General features: G+C 54.9%; 1 protein-coding gene across 32 annotated transcripts in view; it reads right to left on the bottom strand.

Moving 5' to 3' along the window:
* MACF1 (microtubule actin crosslinking factor 1) overlaps positions 1-16,620 on the bottom strand; it is a 147,007-nt gene that overhangs the window by 55,853 nt on the left and 74,534 nt on the right. For 16 of the 32 annotated variants that reach the window (XM_052810696.1, XM_052810719.1, XM_052810720.1 and 13 more), the window contains 19 exons: positions 16,246-16,461; positions 15,990-16,139; positions 14,942-15,175; positions 13,348-13,497; positions 13,029-13,262; positions 12,186-12,413; positions 11,216-11,737; positions 10,698-10,874; positions 10,070-10,196; positions 9,539-9,747; positions 8,801-9,118; positions 7,822-7,988; positions 6,604-6,760; positions 5,656-5,773; positions 4,095-4,157; positions 3,056-3,297; positions 2,454-2,583; positions 1,442-1,641; positions 229-724 (listed from right to left, as the gene is read on the bottom strand). In XM_052810696.1, coding sequence (XP_052666656.1) covers positions 229-724; positions 1,442-1,641; positions 2,454-2,583; positions 3,056-3,297; positions 4,095-4,157; positions 5,656-5,773; positions 6,604-6,760; positions 7,822-7,988; positions 8,801-9,118; positions 9,539-9,747; positions 10,070-10,196; positions 10,698-10,874; positions 11,216-11,737; positions 12,186-12,413; positions 13,029-13,262; positions 13,348-13,497; positions 14,942-15,175; positions 15,990-16,139; positions 16,246-16,461 — 4,138 coding nt within the window. The remainder of the gene's footprint in view (positions 1-228; positions 725-1,441; positions 1,642-2,453; positions 2,584-3,055; positions 3,298-4,094; positions 4,158-5,655; positions 5,774-6,603; positions 6,761-7,821; positions 7,989-8,800; positions 9,119-9,538; positions 9,748-10,069; positions 10,197-10,697; positions 10,875-11,215; positions 11,738-12,185; positions 12,414-13,028; positions 13,263-13,347; positions 13,498-14,941; positions 15,176-15,989; positions 16,140-16,245; positions 16,462-16,620) is intronic. The other 16 variants (XM_052810716.1, XM_052810717.1, XM_052810706.1 and 13 more) reach the window with 6 other exon arrangements.

The raw sequence follows: 16,620 nt of genomic DNA, 5'->3' as shown, positions 1-16,620 counted from the left end.
AGTGGGACTCAACACCTCTGCTCACTCTCCAGGCTCGGGTATGTCTGGAGTTTGAACTCTCCTGTGCTTAGTCCCACACAAAACACCCATGAAGCGCCCTAAAAAATGATAAATGGTGCTTCCCCTATTATTCTTAGAAACCCAGTGATGGTAGTGCCCTTTGGCAAAAAGCAGGGGTGGAGTTCGACATCCCAACATCTCTTAAGCAACTTCTCCGCTCTGTCTCACCTGCCAGGTCTTCCAGCCCTTTGAGAGGAAGAGCCACCGTCTCCAGACGTTTCCTTAACTCATCTTTGAGATACTGCTCCCCGATGAGGACAGAGAGGTCATCACAGAGGGTCTGAGCCTCTGCTATCTCCTCTTCCAGCTGCTCCAGGTCCGAGCGGATCTCACTGGTTTCCTCCAGCTGCTGTTTCACGGCATCGGGCTGCGTGCTGACGGCAGACTGGCTGCTCAGGCGCTGCCCAACCGCCTTCACCTTCTCGGAGAGGCCCTGGAGCAGCTCCTGGTACTGGGTGCTCTTTACTATGGCTTGGTCAATTTGGCTGGAGCGGGAGTTGAGGCGTTCCATTAGCTCGGACCATTTCTGATTAACCCCTTGGAGCTCTTCCCGCACCTGGTTAGTGGATGGAGAAACATCTCCAGGGCCAGTCAAGATGCTCTGAGCTGCCTGGTTGAGCTGCTCATGCTGCTGTCTGCGAGCTTCAAATTCCTTCAGCATAAACTGCAACAGAAATAACATGAAAGTGTTTGCAGAAAACTGACAGCTCCGAGTACACACAGTCAAAACGAACCAGACCTCTAGGGGCTTTATCCAACCCACGGAATCAGCAGGAACGAGCCCTGGGCTGGGCTGGCGATTGTGCTGGGTAGACCACAATTTACTGTGACCTTGCAACTTAAAAAGCTGGGAGGGGTCTGCGACTCCAGTACTCTGCTCGCTCTCTTATTTGTCCTACTGCTGTGTAATATAACATAAACCGGTTAGATGAGAAGGAAGTCTAATTATGTTAACTGGGGCATTTTATTTTATGGTGTGGCCGGTTACGGACATGTTAGGATTTGGAAGCAGGAGGTACGGAAAGGGCAGGCTGCCAGGCGGAGGGGCAGCATTAGCAAGTCCTGCAGAGCATCAGCACAGGTCTTGTTTAAAGCAATTTCACTCTCCAAGAGGGGCCAAGTGATTCACTGATGAGTCAATCCAGTGCGGGGAAGGGAGCTCGAGCACTGCACCCGTTTCAAGTTATTCACAGTAGTTTGCGCTCGGCAGGGTTTGGAGGACTTGGGAGAGGAGCCATGAGGTCTCCCAACACACGCATGGCAGAGCGCTTGCGAGACAAATAACTCAGAGTGCAATCTTCCACCTCACATACTGGATGAGACACCCTCCCCTCCTTGACCCGAACCCACCGTGGAGATGCGTACGCAGCTCCCAGCTCACCTGGACCTGCTGCTTCTGTGCGTTCAGCATGTTCGGGTCGATGGAGAGGGGTCCCAGCACGCTCATCATCAGCTCCTTCTCCATGAGCCAAGGGCGCAGCTGGGCTTCGGCAGCCTGGAAGCTGGCCAGCTGGTTCACCGACTCCTCCAGCTTCTGCTGCCGCTCGGCTGTCGCCTGGCTGGCTCTTTCCCACCTGCAATCTGAAGCACCGGCTGTGTTGGCAGCGGTCGTGCTCCCAGCCAGCCCACCCCTCCATCGAGAAGGTTCTTTACCCTCCCCATGGCTTCCCCGATGGGAAACCTCCTCAGCTTTTCAATAAAACTAGTGTGGTTCTATTTACTCTCCATCTAATAAGCCGTTACCCGTTTCTAATGGCTACGTGGTCTTGAAGCTCATAGGAAAAAAACCTTGCAAGCAGGATTTCTGCGCTCTAGTCACTACTGCCACGAGCTGGTCTGACCTTAGGTGAGCCATCTCACATCCCTGGCTCGATAAATGAGGATACTCTCATGTGTACCAGTCCTCACACAGCACATTCAGATCTCCTGGACAGAGAACTCCATAAAAGCGTTCCTGCTATTTCAAAGAAGAGAATCTCTGGGCTTCTTTTTAAATACACAGTCTTGTTTAGTCAACATTTGATTACCTAGGATAGCCTTACTAATGACTAGAATTTTATATCAAGCAGTGAAGCTTTTAATCAAAATAATCAACCCATGTCCCTAATGCCTTATTTTTCTTTCTTTCTTTTTTTTTTTTTTTTTAAAAGAAGTAATTTAAGGAGGCAAGTCTTTAAAATACACATCCATCATAGAGATTTCATTAATCACGACAGTGCTCGTCTCAGGAACACCTCGTACACCAGACAGCTTGGAGATAAGTTTGCTATTTACTGAATTTTAATTAGAAGCGACTCTGCTCTGCTGTGACTTTGGAATCGCCCTGCAACCCTGAACCGCTTCTAATGTGATGTTTCAAGACAGAAGCCTCACTAAGTGCTTCAGGCACTTACTCAGGTCTTCCTGCATCTTCTTCCAGTTCGCTGCTTCTGGAGAATCTGGATATTTCTCCAGCAAGCCAGAAAGTTCTTCCTTTACCTTCTGGATCTTCCCTGAGTTTTGTTCCAATTCAGCCAGAAATGCCTGGAAAATAATCATTTGAACTTCTTCAGATACAGGGCAAAAGAATGAAATCACCGAGTAGGAACGAAGCAGCAGCTACAAGCTGGAGTTGGACAGTTTCTGTTCTTTGCTCTTTAATGAAATCACTTCATTTTTTTAGCAATATCGTGAGCTAACTTGGCTCCACGAGCAGGGAAAGGCTGGGAATTGCTTTCCAGGAGAAGCTGGAGTGACCCAGCAGCAAGGGCTACAGATAAGGTCCTTTCCCGTGAGCCAAATGCCTGAAAGCAACAGGTCTAAAAGCAAAGAAGTCGAGCACGGTGCGTGGGCTCCTGCTCCACGGACCTGCCTGTGATCCCTTCTGGGGAAAGCCCTTCTTTAACCCAGGGCAGATCCTCGTTGCTAATCCTTCTAGTCCTGCTGCAATAAAGCACATCTCCAAGATCCTTTGGGAGGAGATGCTCTGATCCCCATTTTTTGCTCTGGAAGTTACCTTGTTGTGCTCAGCCTGGGCTCTCATCGTCTCCGTCTTGGTGGGCGAGGAGGAGGCGTCCAGCTCCGACAGCGTTCGTTCCTTCGACTCCAGCCACTTCAGCATCGAGCTGGCCTCCTCCTGCACTTCTTGCATCTTCTCCAGCATAGCCGAGAGCTGCTGCTGCCGTTCCCGCAGCGCCGCACCAAGGCCCTGGTACTGCTGGGTCACGTCCGACACATCGCACTGGATCTCGGTCAGATCTGTTTCCAAAAAGCAGCCTGAGATGAGGACCGCTGCCCGTGTTGCCCATCTTAACCTGGACTATCAGGTACTAATCTAGCCCCGGGCAGCCCCACAGCCAGCCAAGCATGAGGAGCAAGAGGCCGTGCTGCCGTCCGTCTGCCTGCAGAGCAATGTCAGATTATCCTCACCTCTCGTGCCAGAGGGGCCCTTCCAGTTGCACCACGTATGCATGTTGACAGTTTGCAAACAAAGCAAATGCCTTCGTGTTTGTGAGACTGATGCAAGCTGAGCCCCCCTTTCACAATGTCATTGCTAATGCAGTGTTAAATAATTTGACACCAAAATATAAAGCCATTTTTATGAACCTATTATCTCGTTGAACCGGTGAACTAACAGCAGATAACCGGCAATAATTAAAATTGCTCTTCAAAGTGAAGGGTTGGATGCCGTTATAATCCCTTAGAACCAATAAATTTAATTGCAGGCCTTAAAACGATCTCCCATTTATCAGCTCTTAACACCACCTGATGGGGTGTCAGGGTGCCGTCACTCCCCAAAGCTGCCCCTCTCCGTCCTTCAGCCTGACCTACATCCTCCATCACCGCCTGCCTGTCCCACGGCTCTGGCTACCGCGCAGCACGGCTGAGAATTCGCGAGCCTGTTGGCAGGCTCATTCCACTTGCGACGGGATGCTGACGGTGTCACGTTGTGGTTTCTATTCTCACGGATGGAAACGCACAGACAAAAACGCACAGGGAGACGGCGAGGCAGCCTCGGCACGCACGTGCCGGCACAGCGGTGACAGCGAGCTCACCTTTGCACGTGTGGTATCCGTTCACGCTGCCTACCGACCCTCCCGGAGCGGGCAGCGCGGCACCTGAGCAGAGGGGACGGAGACAGACAGAGGGACAAGACAGACGCATTAGGAATGCAGACAGCAAGCGATGAACGGCCCTCCACGACACGGACCACACCGGCCACCAAGCACAGACGCGGCATCTCCACGGGCCCACCCGCCTGGCGCTGACGAACCCGCTGGCTCGGTGCCGAACGATCGGCATTAGTTCGATTTGAAGTCCCGTTTATTTCTCCTCCTCCCAACACACTCGCACCCCTCGCTTTCCCGGAGCTGCTCCTGCCTCCCTGGACCAGAAGCAGAAGAGCTGAAGCTGTCTGGAGCTGGGCACCTCTCCCAGCATCACCCAGAGACCAGAGTGGACGTGGCTCCTGCGTGAACCGTAATACTGGGGACCACTGGCCATCTCTCCACGCCTGGAAAGCTGCTACCCTGAGCATGATTTTGGGAATTATAACGTCAAGTGAGACTGCTGAATGCCTTCCCTGAAGAGATTAACTCCCCTGAAGAGATTAACTCCCCCATATCCTCCTTTTCTTACGGGATGAAACTATTTAAATCCGCCTTGGTGCACGGACACGCTCTCTTTGCCAAGCGGCTCCATGCAGGATGTGCCAGTGTCCCTTCCTTGGACACCAGATATCACAGCTACGTTCACAACCAAAGGGGGATTCATCAGAAACATTATCGGGTAAGTCGCTCTGTTTCTAACCACACATTTTAAAGCTTTCATGGATGTAAGGGGCTGCAGTTTCAGTCACCCCACGTGGGTGACCATGTGGGTCACCCACAACAAGCCTCTCCCCATTTCTCTTGGAGGTTTCCCACTTAACTGCTCATCAAGTTAACCCTAACAAACGTATCTAGACTGCGAATTCCCATAAATGCCCATCAATGATGAGAGTCCAGGGACTTGTTCTCACAAGCTGGAAGACATCTTTTAGTTGGTTTCCAAACGAACCAGACATAATCTCATTGCTTCACAGACTTGAAGCCAAAAAGGAGACTAGTAAATCACGTCTGAATATTGCAGTCTTAAATTTCATCCAGATATGAAACCCAAATACCGGAGTTTGATTAAAACACTCCAGCCCTCAGGAGGCTGAAGCACATCCCCAAGAGAAAGCAGGAGCCGCCTCCACGAGCTCCCTGCGGGGCCGAGAGCCCAGACCCCCACGCCGCAGCAGCCTGAAGCTCCCAGCTCCATCTGAACCGTGGTACATGTCCCCACGCTGGGCTCACGGCAAACGCAGGGTAATTCAGTGCTCATTATGCTACAGCAAATTAAGGCAAGTTGGTGGGCTCCGAGCGCTCGTCTGATGCATTAATGCAACGAGCACCAGCAACTCGACCACGGGGCTCAGCCCCACAATACTCAGACCACCACAGGCCCCCTGAAGTTTGTTAAAAGGGGGAAATAACCCCATTTTTTTGCTTGAGGTAGGCTCAGAGAAGATGCAGTGGTGAGAGCAGAGTGCCGAGGAAGGAAGCATCCTCGGGAGAGCGGGCTACAACTCACCTGCCTTGGACGGGGTGTCGGGGGCCGTAATCTCCACGATCAGGTTCTCCAGGAGGGTCCCTCTGCGGCCGATCTCCTCCACCTGGGCCCCCTTCCCCTTCCACTCCTCTAGGAGATCCTGGTCAAAAGCAAAGCCTGGGATTGCACGCTGCACTTGCCTGGCCGCAGCCCTCCCTTCCTCACCCGTCACCTCGGCGGTGACTCGGTGGCACCGGGACACGGCACCCAGGGAACCGGCAAAGGGCGCACCGGCACGTGGGCAAGCAGACTGCACCAGGAAAGTGGGTGTCTTTGCATTTATTTTTGTTGGGGGGGGGGGGAAATCAAAGAGTGAAAAGCTCTTCCCTAACTAGCAGGTCTGTCGAAGGAAACCTTTTTCTCTCTCCTACCGTTTTGGGGACCTCCCTCCTCTCTGCACAACCCAGCCTCACATGAGTCCAGTCCCCACAGCTTTTGGCAGAGCCCGGTGGCACGCCGGAGCCCGGTGGCGTGCCGTGGGGTGCGAGGGCTGCGGGTGACTCAGCAGACACTGCTCTGCCTCTGAGTCAAACCCTCGGCATATCCTGATTTAAAGCATCACGGTGCCGGAGAGGAGCGGGGGCTCGGATGACAGGAGGCCACCTTCCACGTCTAGCAAGGGGAAACACTCAGCGAAAATGAGTGTGCTTGGCTCTCCCACTCCCAAATCCTGCCCAGAGCAAGGGGGAAGGAAGGGAAACCAGGCAGTGCCCAAGAGGACCTTTGCGCTGCTTCCTTCTCCACAAGCCAGGGACCACTGGATGCACACACACCAGGGGCTGCAGCCCACCAGCAAGTACAGGGGAGTGCAGGATTCTCGAGACCATAAAACACCTCCCAGGACTCTGCTTCCTGGGATTTATTCCACATTCCAGCATTTCCACACCAGCTGCCAACTTTTCCACTCCAGTTCCAGCTCCCTCTGCCCACCTGGATCTGCTGCCTGCGCTGGTGCAGCTCCTGGGTGCCCAGGGAGGTCTCAGCAGACGGCATTTTGCCTTCGCTCTCCCTCAGCCACTTCCTCACGGCCCCAACCAGCTTCCAAAATTCGTCCAGTTGCTCCTGGCAGGACGATGCATCCTTTTCTCTGAGAGTGAAAAGGTTTTGGAGAGTCAGAGCTCGTGCTTTGCCTTGCAATTACCCCCGCTTGAATGTAGCACAGTTGTGTCTCTAGGACCCCTTCTTTTTATTATTATTATTCGATGTTGCTTAGGAACAGCGCGCGCAGTGCCAGCCAAAGCGGGGTGCATGCTGCAGCCTGCCCCTCGCTGCTGCTGCCCCCCACAAGCTGCAGCCGGTGGCACTTTTGGGGCCACTCCAGCACCACCGCGGTAGCCGGCAGCCACGGGACCACCACCGCCAACCTGCGCTGGCTCTGCACCGGGTTCTTTGTCCCGGGGGAAGCAAAGCTTTCGGGAAGACAGGGCTCATTCATGCCGTCTCGTCCCAGCCAGCTGCAGCCCGGGGGAGGCCAGGCTGTGCCGCCCCTCCTCCCCGGCCACGGCTCTCATCTATTCAGCCCATCCCGGAGGAACGGATGGAGGCAGCTCTCTGCGTGGTGCTGAATTACTGGGGATTATTATGAGATTCATCTGCTTTTCCCTGTCACCTTCCCTGTATTCACCAGGGAGTTTGGAGATACAGCCTGGGAGGTGTGACCCCCCCACCCCGGGACACAAGCGAGCTGTCGCTCCGACCCTGCTCAAGCTGCCATGACCGATTTGAGCTCAAGCTGCTGCTAAAGCTCCCCTTTATCCCCACTTTAGGGGGACTCTAGGGACAGGCTGCTCTGCTCTGTCACCTCCCGCAGAGCACGCCTGGGGCAGGCTCCCGATCCTCTGCCAGCACCCCGCTTCCCCTCCAGCAAGATGCTCTGGGATGGAGCTGTGGCAGCCCACACGCCGGGAAACGGCACGAACGCCGGCTTCTGCAGCACCAGGAATTTTTCACAACGCCCCCAGCCAAGGCTTTTTTTAAAACGTCAGCTGGAGCGAGCTGCCTTACGTCTCCGGGTGTGGGAGGAGGGAGGCAGGAAGAGTTCACTCGTGCCCCCCCCGTGGAAAGGAGATCTCCACGGGGTCTTGCTCTGACCACCAAGCCACCTCCAAACTCACCTCCCCAGTGAGCGGCCGGGTCCCTGGGACTCACCTCTCTTTTGCCACCTTCTGCAGTTGCAGGAAATCTTTCTTCAGGCTCTGCAGCTTCTCCTGCTGTTGGGAAGCACCGGGGGCGAAGCCGCAGGACCCCAGTTCCGCAGCCAGGTGCTCCAGGGCAGCCAGGTCCTCCTGGTGCTGCCTCATCTCCGAATTCAGTTCCTGCCAAGAGCAAAGGGCGATGTCGACCATGCCCCCACCAGCAGACTTGGGCAGGGGGAATGAAGCGGACAGCCCCACGTCCTGGTGAGCTGGAGAGACCTTCTGCGGGCAGTGCCACGAATCGCACCAGCGCTCAACGGGAGGGCACGGCTCGGTCCCACCTGCTCCTCCGGCTCCGGCTCAGCAAATACTTTAAGCAGCTGCAGGAGCGAGTCCCACCTTCCCCAGTGCTGGTGTAAGGCCACGCAGTGAATGGGACGGGGGGCCCTAGACCAAGCCAAATCAACCCCCCCCTCCACAGCACAAGTGTCTGGTTTTATGCCAGCTTAGAGCATTTCTGAGGCTGTGGCCAAACCACTTCCCATAGCAGGGCACTCGTAGGAAGCCAGAGGGAAGAATCCTGTGCAGTACAGCCATGACTGACCACCAGGATCCACGGCATCTCCGAGGGCTTTGTCACATCCTGCACTGTGCTTACAGCCAGCACTCAGGCATTTTGCTGTATTAACCCTGTGGAGTCTTTAATTGGTAAAACCTTGCTATATTTGGTCTGGCCCCCAAGAACCTGGCTAGAGATCCTTTCTGAACACCAGCCTGGCTCCAGGGAAATGCCATTCCCTTCTCTCACGGCTGGAAACAGCCTGAGCCGCTCCGGCCACGCTCCCTTCCCCAGGCAACGAGCCAGCACAGGTCCCGTGGATCCTGGCAGCCTGGGAGCAAACCAGGGCCTGTTACCCCAGGAAGAAATCACTGCAAAACGGCCCTGTCCCAGAAACCCAAGGCAGGTGGAGTCTTCTCCCCCTGCATCTCACCTGGATGTGCTGGGAGAAGTGAGCGATGTCCCGGTCTGGCTGATTCCCAGATGCCAACATCCGCGCTCTGCTCTCCGTGAACTGCTGCAACTTCTCCGAGAGCTGCTCGTACTGCTCGACCTTCGGCAGGAGGCCCTTCAGTGCATCCTCCCTCTCCTGCTGCTGCTGGCACAGCCTGCCGAAATGCTCCGTCACCTCTGCCAGCTTGCCCTGCAGGGCAGAGGCCGTGGGGCTGTCTGCCGCCTCCATGAACTGCGTCACCATCTCACGGGTGGCTTCCAGGCAGCTCTTCTGCCTGGCGATGTCCTGCTTCAGCTTCTGTGGTAAGCAGACACAGAAAGGGATGCCATTTTAGGAAGGCTCTGGAGCAAAACTGAACTGGCATGAAGAGGCTGGGCCGCCCTTGGGAACGGCAGCGCATGCTTCGAGACAACCAGGGTCGGGCAAGAATAGTTTTCTATCCCAGTTTTCCTTTCCTTTCTGATCTCCCCAGCCTGCTCTGCCTTTCCCTGGTGCCTGATATCCAAGCCCTACTGGTTAGCAAAGAAGAAAGGAGACTTTCAACAGGTCTGTGTCCTGACTTAAAGAAATTAAGTAAAGGTTCTGCTCGTATCCCTTTTTAGGGGTTTTTTTTTTGTGCTTTCAGAATACTGTGGCTAATCCCCAGCAACTGCCTGCATGGTTCAGGTCCTGCAGACAGGCATGTTTGAGGCGAGGGAGCTCAGGGACCGGTCTTACCGCACTCGTGGCAAGCGAGTCCTGGATGGAGGCAGAGGAGAGCGCAGCTGGCTGCTCTCTCTCCAGGTTCTTCTCAATCTCAGCCACCGACTGGAGAAGGCTCTCCAGGCTTTCCTGGACACTCTGGGACTGGGCGATGGATTTCTGCAGCAGGTCCGAGCGCTCGGCCATCTGCTGGGAGAGGCTCTGGAAGCGGTTCACGATGGCATCTGCAGAGTTCAGCGCAAAGGAGAATCAGCGGCAAAGAGCTTCTCGCCTGATGCTCAGAAAGCAGCAAGGATCACCTTTGGCTCCTGCCAAACTCTCACTGACGACGAATCCCCATCCTCAAAGCCAGCAGCGAGACAGGGGACCCAACACAAACGGCCAACCTGGATCACAGCCCTCCCCACGTGCAAACACAAGCCCTGAAGACGCGTTGCTGTGTGCTTCCTCCAAAAATGGGAGACTTCATCTTTCCTCCCTCCCTGGTTTGTTTTCACACTCTCCCCAACCATCCCTGCTAACGCAGGCAGCTGCTTTGCTCTGTACCTGTTGTTTCCTGAATGTGTCCGTGGTCCGGGGCTGGCTCCCCTTGTACCTCCAGCAAGGACCGAGCTGCTTTCTGGAGTTTCTCCACCGGCACCTGATGCTCAGCAAGGTCTCCCTGCAGCTGCTGCTTTGACACAAGACAAGGCAAAATCAGTGGTGGGTCACACGCAAGAGACCTGCACCCACGGGGAGCTCAGGGTTCCATTTAAACCCTGCAGAGGGATCCTGTTCTCTCCATCACAAAATTATTAAGAAAAATAATAATGTAGGTTGGAAGGTCCAACCCCATGCTGGAGGCAGAGTGGGATCAGAGGGTCTGGGTTGTCCCAGCACCCAGCCACCCTCATGGGGGACGAACATCCCCCCATGTCCCACTAGGATCTCCCCCATGGCAGTCTGTGACTGCAGCCCCTTGTCATTGCTCTGAGCACCTCTCAGAAAAGTCTGGCTCTACCTGATCTGCAGCACCGGGACCTGCTGAGCCTGCGGGTGCATCTTTGCACTCAACCAGCTAAAAAAGCGAACGGGTTGAGTCTCTTTCCTGCTCCTCGCTGCTCAGAGCAGCAGCCAAATTCCCATACAGGCTCCAGCTCTGCCCCAGGAGATCACCCAAGGACACCATCCGTACCTTAGTGCTGGCGAGCTGCTTTTGCAGAACAGCTGGATCTGAAGAAACCGTCTCGGAGAGCAGTTTCCCAACGGCAGTTTCACTCTCCTGCAGCCATGTCCTGAGAGACTCTGCCACCTCCTGGAACTGCTGGTAGTGATCCAGCAAGGTGTTCAGGTGGGAGCCAAGCTTGGTGCACTGCAAAGGAGCAACAAGACATAACGGGAGGATGAACGCAAGCACAGAGCAACCTGGGCACCAGTGGAAAATGCACAGAAATCATCAAGAAAGAAAAAAACAATTAAAAAACCAATCTTGCCGTATATGTTAAAGGAATTACAGGAGGCAAGTGCAGACCAACACCAAGACTGCCCAAGCCCTGAAGAAGACAGTCCTTGTTCTACAATCTATGTATGTTCTAGAAATCCAGCGAGACACTCAAGAGAAACATCCCTCTGCCATTCCTGCTTGTTCTACATGCACAGCAGGAAAACAGCATCCAGGGTTCAACTCCCAGCCTCGCAAAGCCCTTCCCGTACCTTGGAGTGTAGCGTGGTGTATCGCTGTGTTGCATCTTCCAGCTTGCTCTTGACCACACTCCCGGACATCAGCGGCTGGGACCCTGCATCCCCAGCAGCTCCCTCCACATCCAGCACCTTCTGCCCTGACATGGTAACAAACCGCAGGTCGCCTTTGTGGGAGATCACGTCTTCTGAGAAGCTCCCCTGCCGCAGGAGCAGCTGCCGGAGGGCCGTGGGGTCGCTGTCCCCCTTGTACATCCCCTCCAGATCCTGCTCTGCTTGCTTCAGCCAAGCCTCGAACTCCCCGTGATCCCGCAAGAACTTCTGCAGCTCGTCCCGCAGGACTTGCACTTGCTTCAGCTGCGTTTCTGATTGCGAGAGGGAAGCCGCATACTGGTCCTTCAGCTCTGCCAGCCGGCTCTGGAGCCGGTCCCGCTCCTCCCCAGCCAGGCTGTGGCCGTGCTTGTCCAGGAAAGCCTGCGCCGACTGCGTGGCCAGGATGACGTCCTGCTGCTGGGACAGCAGCTCCTGGTGCTGGGCCTGAAAGATGCCGGCGAGCAAAGGTGACGCTTGCGACCGAGGGTCTCTGCCCACCGGCATCCAGCGGGTGCAGCGAGGCCACACGTGTGACTGAGCCTGCGCACCCTCCTACAGCACTAACAAGGTGGGGGAGCACCCCAAGGCTGGGACGCAGGCAGGTGCTCTGCGCGCAGGAGAGTAGCCCCTTCTCTGACCACGATGGGCACCTTCTCTCGTTACCCTGATTGCACCCTGCCATGGCACCCACCCACCAACACAGAGTGCACGTCCTTCAGGAAGCCAGGCAGGGACTTCCCAAGACTCCCATATGGAAAAATCACCCTGAACACATGTTTCAGAGGCCAGACCCATCTAATACCCTGTCCTGCTCCCAGCTACATCAGCAGCCGGAGGCAGGGTCAGCGTGTCGGAGAGAAAGCTTTGAGAGGGACGAGGTGTTGGTCCTGACCTTCAGCCTCTCGTACTGCTCGTCCAGGCTCTCGGCAGCGCTGTCTGCTCCCACGACGTGGCCATCGGGGACGTCCTGAGTGCCTGTCCCCACTTGCACCCCTGGCGCTTGCTCGATGGGATGTGGTCTGTACTCCAGGAGCCCTCCCTTCTGCTCCAGTGATGCCACCCAGTTCAAAAGGGAATCGATCTTATTGCTGTTCTCCTCCAGCTCTTTGGCAGCTTTCACCTGAAAGCACAAAGGCTCCAGATAAGAATGACCCGTTTTATGCGTGTTCAGCAAGCTGCTGCATGGGGGAGGGAGACAAAAATCAACAGAAGAAAAACCCCAAACGGTTTTCCAGCCACAGTAAATGCTTGAGACACTCACAGACATCCAAAACACTTCGTGACTCTCTGGAAGTGGGGAAGGTGCAAAGAAGCTGTGAATAAACTCAGCCTCTCTGCTACGTTGCATTTCTCACCCTGATACAACCCAGAGTTCCCACCCCAAAGGGCTGCAGCTCCACGCACGCAGGCGTGAGCATTGCTCTCAGTGCCAGCGCGTGGAGATGCCCGATGCTCACGCTCCCACTAAAGGTCAGCCCAAAGGCAGAGCAAGGTGCCTTTTACTCCCCCATTTCCTCCACAACCAGCTCATCTGTGGCTGCAGCTCTCAAGGCATTTCACGAGAGAAATGCCTGGGGGGCATCTCGCATGGGGGACAGGCAGGAAGGAACAGCAAATTGCTTTACGCTGCATCACGCAGATAACCACCAGGACCCCGAATAAACCTCATTGCACCAACTGGACCTCACCGTCCACCTCAAGCAGAGCCCAGGGGCTACAGCTCTTTGCACGTTACCTTTTCGGTCTCCTGCTGCACCGCAGCAGTCACAGCACTCTCCAGCTCCTTCTGGGCCAACTCCGTCCTCTCCTGCAGGGACCGGTACTGCTCTTTGGCATGCTGGAGCTTCTCTTGCAGTGCTGCCAGCTCTCCGGGCTCCATCTTTGCCTTGTTCTCCTCCAAAAACTCCTCTGTGCTTTTCAGGACGCTGGCGAAGGAGGCGGCTCGGGTGTGCATGTTCCTCTGCAACTCCTAGGTAGACAACGCCGTAAGGCTCCGCGCGCTCCCGAGGCAGCGCTGAGCCTCTCTGCTGACCCCCGTTTTTTAAAGCACTGACCTTAACATCGCTTTGCCTCTGTTGCAAGGTGGACAGGTCCCCTTCACTGGCTGCTCTCTGCTGCTCTGCCAGCGTGTCCTCTGCCTGGCACAGCCAGCGGCTCAGCTCGGCCAGGCTCTGCGCCCGGGCTGCCTGCTGCTCCTGCAGGGTCTGCGGGCAGAGGGAAGAGGAGAGGGGACAGTTAGTACCGGTGCTGCACCTCTGGTCACGCACATCGCTGAAAGGCAAGGTGAGAGGTTACAGCTGGAGCATCTTCGGAAGACGAGGATGCAGCACAGAAAACGGCTTCTGCAGCTCTCCATGTGCTCCCTCTCCCTCTCAGGCTCGCACGCTGCAGGAACGGGGCCGAGGTGCTGAGTCCCTGCCGAGCAGGAGCTGCTCACTCTACCTCTGCACCATTCGAGCAGGTTTCTCTCAATCTGCTCTTTGAGAAGCCCGTTCAGCTCCACGTGGAGCCACGCTCCAGGTCACGCACTCCTTTCTCGGGAGAGCTCAACCAGAAGTTTCTGTGCTTTTTCCATTCAACCTTACAAACATTAAAACTGCAGCAGAAACTCATCTAACGAGAGGTAACAACAACCTGAGGTCAGGCAGCACCACTGTGGAGCCCCACGCAACCCAAGTAGGCTGGGTTTTTGATCCTGGGGTTGGAGAGGGAGCCCAGGAGAGAGAAAGCGTTTCTGTAGCTGATCCAGCTCCTCCGTTTTGCTGCCAGAGCACAATACAGAAGCGCCTGTTTGAGCAATTGAGCATGATGTGACCTGAGAGTCCCTGCAACGTTTCTGTTCCCCTTTCCCAGGGGAGATAAAGGTTTTTGAGTTTCACTGGGCATTTCAGCAAGGTGATGTACAAACTTGTGCAAAACACTGCGCTTGTTTCTCCCAGTCATAAGATAAACAACAGAAGCAAATTGAAAGAGCCTTCTTAAGAGCTCTTCAGCTGCAAAGCGAGTTCTTCCTGGGTTAGGATGGGCGCACACTGAATCTGAAAAAGCAAAGCAAACTGGTTAATATACACACACACTCCAGAGAGGACAGGCAAGAGTTACAGGAGCAATTGTTAATAAAAACCACACTAATCCTGTCTTGAATAAGAGGATCCATGCAGTGACGGGTGCTGCAGCAATGCAGCAGAGACCTGAGGACTTGCTTTTGCAGCTGCCTGCTGCCTTGATACATCATCAGCTGTTTCTCTAGGACAGCAATACCCGACCTGTGCAGTGGAAATAAGACATTAAAACTGCCAGGTGTCTGTGGTGGCCCCTCTGCACAGGGATTTTCTGGTGGGGTTACAGAGACCGGGGATTATTCCACCCAGCCCAAAGCAACTTGATGTCTAGCAGAGGACTGCCCGCCTGTGCTACCCACACCTCGGCAGGGCTCCATCTTTTGGGAGGAAAGCGACTTTCCGCCTGGGAGTTACGTGGTAGGAAGAAGAAAGACTTTAGAGGAAGCTCATGATGTGCAATGAGAAGTCATAAACTGTGAGTGGCATGCATATGAAATCCCAAATACGAGGTGTCTCGGCGCACGTTCTTGTGGCCGGGAAGCGCTTCAGCGAGCAAACTGCAGCCAGGAAGCAGATGTCTCACAACCTTCACCTGATCCGTCTGCTCCACTTGCTGGAGACAGACCTGCAGGACCTCCACCTGAGCTGTCACACGCTCCGACAGGTCCCGAAAAGCCTTCTGCAGCTCATTGAGCAGCCTCAGCAGCTGCCTGCTCTGCTGAGGGGTTAAGTCCTGGGCGTGCTCCGAGATAAGGAACTGGATGTCAAAGGCAGTGGCGTCGAGCTGAGACTTCGTGTCAGCAAGGGGCTCTTTCAGCTCCTGAATGGGAGAGAAAAGACCTGTCAGGCAAAATAAGCTTTCCTGCACTGCCAGCTTCAGATGAGACACACGGACAGGCAGCGGTGTGCACCCAAAAAAAAAGAACAATATATTCCAGAAACTCCAAATGCTCCCAAAAGCACACTCAGCATCGAGGTGACAGCATCTCACTGCAGCAATCTTCCGGCGCTCCTCTGCACCAGGCCTCCAGCACCTCGTCAAGAGGTTGCTTGGACCGTGCGGGTAGGGCTGCCCTCGGGTCTGAAGACGACCCAGACCTGGAGCTGCCAGCAGCCCTGTCCAGTCCATGGTGACTCCGTGTGCCACCATCAGCTCTCAAAGCCTTCGATCCCCCGACTTCAACACCAAGGTGTTACCAGCAAACAGGAGATGCTGAACTGACCAAATCTTGAGAGCTATCGCTAAAAGATGAATAAATGTGGAGGGAAGCCTGGGCTCCTCGTACAGTCGATGGAGATTGGGGCAGGTGCGATGGAGGGGGCTCTCAGAGCCCCCACAGGGGAAGCAGCTCTCTCCTCAACATCGCAAAGCCTGACGGGAATCCCTCCCAGTCTGTCAGCCCGCACCACACACCTGCATTTGAGCATGTTCCCCAAACAGCCAAAGCAGATGGTTTGTATATTGTGGAAATTAATGACTTTGGAGCAAGTACAATATTGTTGCTCCTCCTGCAACAAAGGATAAGGGCAAACCCACCAAGGCTCCAGGAGGGAAGCGGGATTAAAAGCTTCTCCTCTGCACAGAGGACAGCAACTTCATCAGCCAGAAGGATTAGGGGCATTGCCATGGTTACCTTGTAGTGCTGGAGGCAGCGACTCAAGCTGTTCGCATCGGTCGCGTGGTGGTAATCGCTGCCGTCCAGCGACTCTGCAGTGCCAGAGACCCAGCTCAGTAGCTCCTGGAGTTTGCCCTGGAGAGTCTCGTGATGTGCCAGGATTTTAGCCTTAAAACCAGAAATGCATCATTTAAAGAAGGAGCAGAGTGCTCCAGGGAAGGAGCTTTGGGATGCTAGTGGGGCAGCAGGCAGCAGAGGCAATTGCCAGCTCTACCTTTTTGGTTTCTGCTGCCCCGCGAAGGTTTTGCAGCCGGGACTCCAGCACATCACTCGCAGAGCTCAGAGACTTCTGGAGGTTCTTGGCATCCTTCTCCAAAGCCTTCAGTAATTGCTCAGGGACTTCTTCGGGGGGGTTGGCCACAATCCACTTCACGGCGTCCAACTCCTGATTCACTGAGAAGCTCAGCTCCTGCAGCTCAGCGCCCAGAGCCTGAGGCAAGACAGCATCGTTATGTCTAAGATACAGTGACTTCATCTTCCCGCTGCCAATACTGAGGAAAGGTTTTGGAGACCCAGTTCCAAACACTGCATCTATCTGCTAGAAAGATTCATTGCTATCCTCCAGCCCCACTCAGCTGCCAGCACTCGC

Source organism: Harpia harpyja, chromosome 16 (assembly GCF_026419915.1).
Source record: "Harpia harpyja isolate bHarHar1 chromosome 16, bHarHar1 primary haplotype, whole genome shotgun sequence".
Taxonomy (NCBI): domain Eukaryota; kingdom Metazoa; phylum Chordata; class Aves; order Accipitriformes; family Accipitridae; genus Harpia; species Harpia harpyja.
The sequence above is the reverse complement of the archived record's forward strand: the minus strand, read 5'-3'. Positions and strand labels throughout refer to the sequence as shown.